This window comes from Platalea leucorodia, assembly GCF_965183815.1.
Source record: "Platalea leucorodia genome assembly, chromosome: 10".
NCBI lineage: Eukaryota > Metazoa > Chordata > Aves > Pelecaniformes > Threskiornithidae > Platalea > Platalea leucorodia.
Window position 1 is genome coordinate 8483103 of NC_138832.1, and position 10579 is coordinate 8493681.

Below are 10579 nucleotides of genomic sequence, written 5' to 3' on the forward strand. Positions count from 1 at the left end.
AATAATTCCTCACACATTCATCTCGCCAGTTCCCTTAGCTTTTCTGTGCTGCTCCCACGCTGGCTGGCGCTGGGTGCCTGGAGCACGATGGGCAGTCACATCTTGGCACTGGCCTTTTGCCACTGGACTTTGTAAGCTGAGGAGCCGTTTGCTGCTGTGCTGAGTTGAGTTCACCCTGTGTTTCCTCCTGGGTCTCTACCGCTTGCTAAAAATAGTTATTTAACCCTCTGCCGCAGGGAACATGACGGAGCGGATCACCGTGTCCTGCAGCACCAGCCAGGACTTGCACGAATGGCTTGACCACTTGCAAAGGCTGACCAAAGGGACGTGCAACACCGTATCCAAAACGCAGTCCTGGAGTGCTCATTCGGTAAGCGTCTCACCTCCCCAGCCTCTCTGCTGCCTAGGGTTCCTCAGCGCTGCCCGATCTCTCTGTTTCGGCAAGGCACCTTGATGCTGAGTTAATGCCTACAGCTGTAAGACACATTGCACAGTTTTGCTTGTAACCATGTCGTGCTTGTACCATATTACATGTATCCTGCCCTATTTTTGTAGCAACCTAGATGCCTCAAAGGAGTTCACAGTGAACTCTTGTCCGTCCCCCTCTGCTTCTCTACATCGTTTGGTGGCTAACAGTCTTCATTTGCTTCTCTTCTATTTTCTCAGACATTTAGTTCAGCCGGACAGATCCGCGGGCCTCTGGAACCGCCCAAATTCCTCAAGCCTTGGAGCTTGAGCTGCCTCCGTCCTGCTCCTCCACTCAGGCCATCGGCAGCACTGAGTTACAAAGAGGTAATCATCCCGCGTGCCTGCAGAGGTTTCATGGCAATCCCTAGTGCTTGTGTCCGGGGTTCTTGTCTCATAGCGAGGGCTCTGAGGCTTAGGTTAATGGGGATGTTGAAAGAAATGACTCTGCCCCAGTCCTGCGATGGTTGCTTGTTGCCATGGCTGGCTTTGTGCTACAAATGCAGCACGAGCACATGTGTTTGCAGGCTCAGTCCCATTCCTGATGTTTGCTGTCGGCTGCTATAGCCAGCGCCCTCGGCTGCTGAATGTCACCGGGACGCAGCAGGGTGTCCTGCAGCCTTGTGTGTCCCATTGGTGCCGTGGTGGAGCTGCCTTCCCTCCTCCTCCTCCTCCTCCTCCTCCTCCTCCTCCTGCCTTGGTCTAAGCCATGGGTGGGAGCTGGGCTCCGTGCCGGGATGTGCTGCATCGAGAGAAGCCGTAGCAGCAGCTCAGACCTTGCCCAGACCGGTGCTGCAGGATCGAGCAGCAATGCTGCACCGAGAGGAAGAGCAAAAAGGCCTGTTGATATTTCTTGTGTCTTCCACCCTGTGCTTTGGTGGCTGGAGCAGGGCTCCCTGCAGCAGCCGTGGGGCTCGACCCTCCTTCGCCGCCCACCCAAGTGGGTGTACTCTGCTGGGAGGCAGCAGCCCAAGGGATCGCTTCCCCCGCAGAAACCCCAAGCCTGGGAGGTAGGAGGCGGCGTGGGGAAACCCAAAATACAGCCCAGCTCCGATTCTCACCCCTCGCTGCAACTGCAGTGCTCTCCTTCCCTACCTCACATTAAACTTTTGGGATTACTCACCAGTAACTTGGGTAACGTTCCTCTTACTGAATGAGCACTCCGGTTCTGAGTCAGCTGCCCTTCTTGGTACCGCAGCCCTGGGAGCGTCACTGCCTGGGCTCCCAGCGGGGACGGGGACAAGGAGGGGGCTCGCACCCCCCCAGCTCCCCAGCACTCCGGGATGGAGAGCCCAGCAGCAGGGGGGGGCTGTGGGTCCGCTACTGCAGGTAGAGATTCTAGGTAGCCTCATGGCATGTTGTTACATTTATTTCTTAAAATTTGTAAGACAACGCATTTCAGTTTGGGAATTAAATTGTTCAAAAGCCAACCCAGCAGACTGGAAATTACCCTTAATCTTTGCATGGTTTAAATCCCTAACGTAGATTAAATCGTTTCTTGCTTGTATGGTGAATTAAAATATAGGAAGAGGCCTGAATTAGAGGAGAAGTTTTTCTGCATGACAGTGCAGGGCTGATATTTGTTTATAAGGTAGGCCGAAACCACAGATTGAGTGATATCATTAATACCACGGTCCTTTGCAGTTTCTCAGTTGTCCCCTGCTGCGCATAGCAGGAGTTAAACTCTCTGCATCGAAACCAGGCCAGAGGTTTTTGCCACAGAGGCCGAGCAGGCGGGGAGCCCCGAGGGGCGGGATGCTGCTGCAGGCGGGATGGTAGCGTGCAAGGTGTCAAAGGACCACAAATGTGGTTTGCACGGGAACGGGCTGTGCTGGCCACATTGGTAGAAACCCAAAGGCCAACGGCTCCACCAGAGCTGGAGCAGAGGTGTGCAGGCACAGTCTGGTACCCAGTCGGTCCAGCCTGAGCCTGGGGGGCAGGTCCCCTTTCAGGGAAAGGACTCACGGACACCAGCCTGCAATGACAAATGAGAAATAAGTTCAATTGTTGGCCCAAGCACATCTGCATCTGCCTCGTCCCTCTCTCCGGGGTGCTCAGTCACTAAGCAGAACTCCTATTTCACTGTTTGGGTTTTTTTTTTGTAATAAAGTAGGGCACAAAATAAACTACGCTAACAGCTCAGTGCAAGTCACCTTCCTATAATGAAGATATAATGAAGGAATACAAATTTCAAAGGTTATTATCAGGGAAGGGAGTGGGGGAGTTTGATTAAAAGATTAGAGAATTTCAGACATCCAGTGTTACTTTAATTGGCTTATAGTAGTGTAGGACGGGATGGCAGAGTCTTGTGCATTTCCTTGTACCTAGCTGTGCTCAGGAAACCCCAGAACCTGCTTGCGTAGCGCACAGCACTCTTGTTATTTCCATTGAAATTGGGTCATTTTTCCTGTTCTGTTTCCAGTAATCATTTGAAATGACAGAGCAGGTGCTGTGGGTAAAGCGGTGTGTCCGGATTCAGGTTAGCAAAGTGAAAAAGATTTACAGATGTTTTCTTCTACTTCTTTTAGTTTTTTTTTTAAGTGGCCTGCTTTGCATTAGATGAAGGGTTTGTAACATTGGGATTCGGGACTTTGCTGGCCAGACCTGCAGGAGAGCCGCGCGGCTCCCTGTGCCGAGCATCCCAGGGGTGGAACCCTCCGTGGGGTGTGCAGGGAGCTCCCCGTCCTGCCAGCGGAGCAGGGAGATGCTGCTGCGCTGAGGCCTGATGCTGTCAGGTCTCCAGTGAGGACGGCAGGTCCCCTCCGAGGAGGTCTCCTTTGAGAAGATGCAGTCCTGGGAGATGGTCACCAGGGTGGCCAGAGCAGCCCACCATCCTGGCTGGGCTGGGTTGAAGACCGCAGGACTGGTGCTGAGCACGGGGCTGCACCCCAGGCTGCTCCCCGGGGCTCGGATGGAGCTGGGCACACAGGGCGGTTGCAGCATTGGCTGGCACTAATGGGTCCTGCATTTTTAAGCACTGTTTCAGACAACCAGCATCTACAGAGACCTACTACTAACCGAGGAGGCATGTTCTCTATTTTGATGTGTTTAGAGTGTATTAATGCCCACTTACCCTGCGTTTCACATGTAATTTTTTCAGTTTTGCATGAGACCGTGCTCCTTTGCATGTTGATAGTGCTCTAAAACCGGTATGGAGGGTGTGCCACACTAATCACAAGACTAACATTTAAATGTGTTTTAGAATTGTGGATTTAATGGACTTGGTCAATAAAATCATCAATCTCTCACACTCATCTTCTCTTTCTTTGCATATTCATTGTAGAGGATGTCTTATATCTTAAAGGTAAGGGTAGATACATCTCTTTGGCTTATCGTGGCAAAGAATGCTTGTTCCTGTTCACGCTTCTCGTGCTTGCATGACCCTAATTTTGCCTGGCTGTATCGGTAAGTTCTCGTGAGAGTCAGTGGCATCTATATTTTCAGATAACTCTCAAGAAGGATTTAGTATTATGGTACTTTACTTAAACTTCCTGGCATGCCTCTTCTCCTGCTTAAAATCCGTATTGCATGTAACCTACTAATGCACTAATTCTCTCCAAATCAGCAAGACTTGTAACTCTGTGAAGGAGATAAAAGCTTGTGTTTCTTACTTGTGGAGTCATAGCAGACACTAACTTTGTGTGTATTTGTTTGTTCTCTGTGTATGTGTGGGGGGAATTTATACTCTCAAACAAATAATTTGGAAACAATATGTCATTTGCCAACTGTTTTATATTAGAAATCAAATTGAGTCAAGGAAATAAACAACATTATAGGGTTTTCTAACAAAGACCAGAGAGTTGGTAAGCAGACTAAAAGTGCTGTGAATGTATTTGAATTCTTTGGCTAAACGATCTTAGCCGAGGGTTGAATTCGCTAAAGGAGCTTGTCCTGTCCCAGACCTGCAGGTGCAATTCCCACTGCTGTTCCAGGGAGCAGTGGGCCACAACTGGTGCATGGGAAAGGCAAAAAGCATCATTTTCCCCAACTTTGTCATTGTCTGCTTTGTAGTTCTCTAACGTGTTGTGCGTAACATGGATAGCTGCATTCAGCTGCACTGCTCCGCTGTTTGAGCTGCCTTTGGTTCTGGTTAAACACAAGAGTCTGTTTCTCTGTAGGATTCCAGCAAAAGTCCCAAAACAATGAAGAAGTTTCTTCCAAAAAGGAAAACTGAGAGAAAACCATCTGATGAAGAGTTTGTTATTCGGAAAAGTAAGTGTTGTATTTTTCACTTCTTTTTGGAGGTTTCCGTGTACTCGGTGATCTCCACAGGACTTTGAGAACTGCCCTTCTTACCGTGCAGGATGCGACAGGATGCTCACGTGAGCAAGCCTACGTGCTGCTGAGCGCGGGAGGCTTCTGGAAGCGCACCGATCCTCAGCCTCCAACAGATCCCCTCCCAGTTACAACTACCAGGCATGCTGCCACCCTCCGCGTGATTGCTAGCACAAGATCATGTGGTTGTGGGTGGTCTTGTTCTGGCTACGAAGCCAAGGAACTACTTCGAAGTAGTTAAAAGCTGAAGTAAAACTGCACATCAATGCTCCTCAAAATATATCTGAGAGCTGGGACAAACCCTCACCTGGCCATGCCAGCAGGTTATGGAACAGTTTCCGTGGGGGACCAGGGAACAAAAAAAAGACCCCGTCCCTGCAGGGGTGCTCACCCACAAAGAGGGATGTCCTGACAGCTCCCTGAAGTCCACTTGGGATGCTCCTCAGGGGTTTTACATGAAAGGCCGTAGTCACCCGGTGGTGAGCTGCTGTGGTGTACAGCCTGAAGGTCAGTTGTGTCCCTCGAGAAGACAGTGCTGAGCTAGGGCTGGAAATGAAGACTTCACATTTCCAAGTCCTGCTCTGATGTGGCTGTACCAGACCCCTCCTAGCAGGGCTGCTCTGCCTGCCCATTTCCCGGTGCTCCCTGCACCCAGAGTCACGCATCACCCCCCAAGTTTTGACGAGAGGAGCAGTTGGAAGTTCATTTTCATACTATTTAATCATGGTTCTCAGTGCCACAGGGTGTTGCAAAGGCCAGAAAATATAAAGGACCTCAGAAAGGGATTAGGCAAAGTCCCAGAGATAGTGTCAATCAAGGAAACAGCACGCCCTTCTCTTAAGGGACTTGGGAGCAAAGGCTGGGAGAAAGCACTTTGCTTTTTGTGATAACTGTTGTCTGCAATATTTTACAGGTACGGCTGCGCTGGAAGAAGATGCTCAGATCCTGAAGGTGATCGAGGCATACTGTACGGGGGCAGGCTTCCAGCAAGCTCTCAGCTCAGGTGGGCACGCAACCAAATTATGTAGTTCTCGCTCTGCCTGCAACACTGATAACCCCTCTGGGAAAAAACAGATGGTTGCATCATACAGCAACGAGACTCATGCTAGGAAACTGTGTGGTGTTCAATCTTCAAGATAAGGGAGCTTCATCTACCTAGTGGTTTAGTTGCCATTGTTTTTCTTTTAAACACAGAGAATGAAGCAGGTAGGAGGGCAGATGAGACACAGCTATTTCACCAGCACTTGTTAGGAATTAAGCAAACCTAGTCAGTGCCTGTGGCTGTCAGCACTGAAAACCTGATGGTAATCTCAGGTTGCATATAGCTTTAGAAAGGAAGCATGAATATTATCTCTCAATCAGCTGCGTGTTTAAGAACAAGCTGCTTCATAAGAACCTATCTAACATCTTCAACTCTGGAAATATAACTATTTATCATTGCTGGTGAGATGTCAAATTAAATCACTGAACTATCAAATAATGGTACATTTAAAAAAGGGAGGCCATGTTTCTTCTGAGAGCTCTTAACCCTAATCGAATGATTTCATTTAGAAGTCATGATGTAGCTTTAGATGCAATGAGCACTCTTGAAAACTTTCCACGTGCTGCTTTAGCTCCAGGGTAGCAGTACGTATAAGCCCGTATTTAACCATGGCAGATAGGTGGTGGCTGCTCAAGTCCCCGCATCCCCAGGCTTGCAGAGGAGCAGGGAGAATGAAGGCTGCTGTCTCCAGAGTGGCGTGGGCGCCAGAGAAAGTCTCCCTTTTTCTTCCTGATGAGTAATTCTTGTACACAGGCTCCCGTAAAGACTCCATCCCCCAAGTCCTTCTTCCTGAGGAAGAGAAAATCATCATAGAGGAAACACGAAGCAACGGCCAGACCGTCACAGAGGAAAAGTAAGCGCGCCTGCTCTCCACTTGTCACTTTTTGGAAGGACATTAAAAACTAATGCCCTCTCCTTCTGCATCTCTGCAGAGGAGCGGGGCTGGTGTCACCGACCGCTGCCTTAGTCCTGGTGAGAACCACTGGGCTATTTCAGTTGCTGTTTGGTCCCTTTTTAAGAACAGAGCTGCCTTCCCAGTTGCTCTGACACGGCTGTAGCCCTCTGGGAGTCTGTGGGCTGGGTCCCAAGAGCCAGTTTATTGAGTCCCAGAGCTTATCCAGATGTACCTAAAGGGGTCAGGGAGGACAGAACCAAACAAGTGGCTTTTTTTTTTTCTACTTAACTCATGACATACTAGGCTGCTGCTACCCCTCGGGAGCCTGCCTGACAGCCAGGTGAGGCTGCCTGTGAGTGCTGCTAGCCTGTTACATAGCTTGAGCATCTGGGTGACGGCGTTGATCTGCTCCTTTTCTAACCCACACAGTGCATTCCTTTTGTGCTTGTTTTTTTGCAGCATAACCTCAAGGAATCAAGGCCGTTTTACAAAAGATGCTCAGGCATTTCCAGTTTTAAAATCATTGTTATTTATTGCAATAGCATAAACAAGGAAGTCAAAGCCACAGACCTTTGTTGATAACTTAAAGATAGCAGAACAAGGTATTTTTCTTGAGTCTTGCGAAAAGAGCCCTGAATTTTAGACTGGTGGCCTATAAATGCTCCTGGGCTGTGTTTCCAGAGTCCTCTCATGGGCAGCAGCAATAGCTGCAACCTAATGCTTGCAAAGCAGAAGCTGGAAGCACCTTCCCCATCAGCACCTCGCTCACAAAAGCTCCCATGCTGTTGCTGTTTTGCTGCACTCCAGCCCTTTTTATTTCTTTTTTTTTTTTTTCATTTCTTTTTGCAGAAGCCTTGTTGACACGGTTTATGCACTGAAAGATGAAGTCAAAGAACTGAAGCAGGTAATTTGAGTGGTTTTATTTGTGCTGGCTGCGCCGGGTCGTTGTCTTCGACTGGTCAGTGCCCAGGAAAAGTCTTGCTGATGCTGGTGCGCTCCTGCAGCTCTCTGAATTAGCATTAGTTTTTTCTTCTGGTTTAGCTCCCTGAATCAGCTCACCACACAGTCCCTTGAGCACCAGAGCCAGCAGGAGGGATGGAGTAGTTGGTCTTTGTTGTAACATGAAACTTCCCCCCCTACTCTAAAAGCTCTTTCAACTTGACTGTTCATTTTATAGAGGTCTGGTGGATACCAGTTCTTGTAGACTCAGAGGAAATACATCCTCGTCTCTCCAGCCCCCAGCCCCCAGGACCTCATTGCATAAAGAGCATGGGCATTAACTGCATCTTTATTCCTTTATTTTTCCCCTTGCAGGAGAACAAAAGGATGAAACAGTGTTTGGAGGAAGAGCTTAAATCCAGGAAGGACTTGGAGAAGCTGGTTAGAAGGCTGCTGAAGCAGACAGACGAGTGTGGCAGGGAGGACACGGGGCGCAAGTCGTCCCTGATCGCCTGAATTCGGGGAGAAGCTGCTGGCAGTGATGTGTGACCTCAGGTGTTTTTTGGGAAGCGGAACTGGATCCTTTGCCTCTTCTTGCTCCTTATTTTGTTGGTTTGGGGAATTTTGTTACCAAAAAAAAAGTCATAGAGAAAAAAATAGTTTTTCTTCCATCCAGTAAGGAAATAAACCAGAAACAATCAATCACAACTAAACCAGTAAGCAAGCGGTCCATGATTCACAATTCATCTGCAGCAACTAATACCTCATCGTACCTGCTACTGGGAGCAAATACAAACTCTGCTAATGATTGCTGCTCACAAAGGGTTTGGCAGCAGTTTCCTAGAGGAAGCTTAAGCACTTTTTAATGCTTTCATTCTTTTCAAAAGCACCGGTACCTATTTATTGAATGAAAACATTATTGAGGTGGCATTGAGCAGAAACCAAAAAGCACCATGCTCCTCTTTTCAGATAATCACAACTGGGGAAGATTTTCCCATCCATCTTCTTTTTCCCCATTAGTTGACTGTAGCGAACTAGAGCCCAGCAATACTGTGGTTCCCGTGTGGCCTTGATACTGATTAAAATGTGCAATTAACATGAAGACATTTGAACTCCTTGGGGAAGTCAGATCTGGAGCACCTGTCAGAGCGCATGGGAAGGTATGTTGCACAGTACTGCCTCCTAACAGCTCGTGATTAGCACAACAGGTACCTGCTGTTCTGCCCCCCATCCCTTTTCTTATGCATGACCTGTAACTCCTACCCCCTGCTTTGTTTTCACATTGAGTGTCCAGATATTGTATGAGTTTATAGTTTTGCCGTGCTTCCCCTCGCAGGACGTGCTTTTCTCTGTATGAAATGTAAACACTGCTTGACAACAAAACCAACCCCCAAACGTGCTGGTTCCCTGCTCCCTTCTGCCCATATTAGGCTCTCCATCATGCCTTCCCAAAGGCTGGGAACGTAGCCAATGACCACTTCTCCCCCATCGCCCCAAAGGGGCTTTCTGCTAGGAAAAAGGAACTTTCTCCTGGGATAGGAAAGCTATTTATGCTTTGACAAGAGCTGGAACACTCCTAGGGCAAGGACATGCAACACCCTTCCAGATCCCTGCACAGCTCCTCGAACACAGCACACAGGCAACATGCATATGTATCGGCTATCTTCATCTTATTTGGTGTTACACCCTAGTTTAGAACTGATGTTTTCCCTCCTTCCTTAGCAGCATTATAAAAGTAACCTTCTGTTAATGGTAAGTCTTACATGTACCACAGGGCAGCATGGTCCCAGGGTGCGTAGGCACACCGCAGCTCATTACAGTCATACCGTTACGCTGGTCATGAAGGACGAAACAGAGGCAATAACTACCACTCCCTCTTTGCAACTAAAATTTAGCCAGAACATAGCAAATGGTGTTTGGGGAGAGCTAGACTCAAAACCAGCACAAGTAAAAAGAAACCCTCTTTAAATCTAAGCTGTTTCTAGGACGAGAGAGAGGTCTTTTTTTGCTCTGGCTACATTTGCCATCTCCAGAGCATCCCTGCTGGATGGCAGCTCGCCGCATCCCCACCCAGGCACGCAGCTGAGAGGTTTGGTCAGCAGTCAAGCCCGGCTGTGCTGGTTAAATGTTTTCCAGGATACCAACCTTTGCTGCACACCGAGCAGCTCACGCCGCTGCTCTGGGATGCTGCCCCAGACACCCCAGCATCGTCTGGCCCAGCTGGGGACCGGGCTCACCACGTGCAGCCAGTGCGAGGAAGCAAACCAAGGGCCATTGACGCTCCTAGGAGAGGGCAGAAATGTTTCCCTACTGCCCCCCGGTTGAGTCGAAACCTGTGCTGTGTACGTATGCATGTGTGTAAGATGTCATGTGACGGAGGGCACGCTGGGACATTTTGGATCAAGCATTTGTCAAGAGCTAGAAGCCAAAAAAGACAAGAAAATAAAATAAAAAGGAAAAGAAGCCATGCCGGATGGACAGCAATGTTTCCATATTTACTTTGTTTACAGTGCTTTGTAAATAGGTTTCAGTGAGTCTGTCTTTAGATGGATGTTGTGTCAGCTGCCTTCCAGTTTATCTTTGTCATGTAGGTTTATTTACCGTAACTACTTATGCAAGTTCAACTTTTCTAACATGTTTTTATTTTGGACAGTTTTTTAATTGACATTTTCAACAAATAAAGAAGGATAAAAATCGCTTCTTAGCTCTCGGTGCTGCTTCCTTTGTTTCTTCCGCAAAAGCAAAGCCAGCGCTTGCTCTGGGCATCCCTGATCTGCTCAATGCGCCTGTGGCCGCATCATTCACCCTCTGATTTACTGGGCAATGGTGGCGATACTGGTATAGATGGCGACGCTGGCACTTGGGCTGTTGCTCCCACCATCACCCGGACCTGCAGCAGGGAGGGCACCTGGTCCCAGGGCAAGGAGATGCATTTCCATCCCTCAAGCCCCGCTTGCACGCTG

The 10579-nt window shown here is 48.6% G+C and overlaps 1 protein-coding gene across 10 annotated transcripts in view; it reads left to right on the forward strand.

Annotated features, from left to right (window-relative positions):
- Positions 1 to 10306, forward strand: part of ARHGEF6 (Rac/Cdc42 guanine nucleotide exchange factor 6) — a 47832-nt gene extending 37526 nt beyond the window's left edge. For 8 of the 10 annotated variants that reach the window (XM_082323551.1, XM_082323548.1, XM_082323550.1 and 5 more), the window contains 8 exons: positions 237 to 370; positions 667 to 792; positions 3749 to 3769; positions 4584 to 4677; positions 5654 to 5743; positions 6536 to 6635; positions 7527 to 7581; positions 7992 to 10306. In XM_082323551.1, the coding sequence (XP_082179677.1) occupies positions 237 to 370; positions 667 to 792; positions 3749 to 3769; positions 4584 to 4677; positions 5654 to 5743; positions 6536 to 6635; positions 7527 to 7581; positions 7992 to 8132 (761 nt within the window). In that variant the 3' untranslated portion in view covers positions 8133 to 10306. Of the gene's footprint in view, positions 1 to 236; positions 371 to 666; positions 793 to 3748; positions 3770 to 4583; positions 4678 to 4768; positions 5579 to 5653; positions 5744 to 6535; positions 6636 to 7526; positions 7582 to 7991 lie in introns of those variants that run through there. The other 2 variants (XM_082323552.1, XM_082323554.1) reach the window with 2 other exon arrangements.
- Positions 10307 to 10579: the final 273 nt, after the last annotated feature.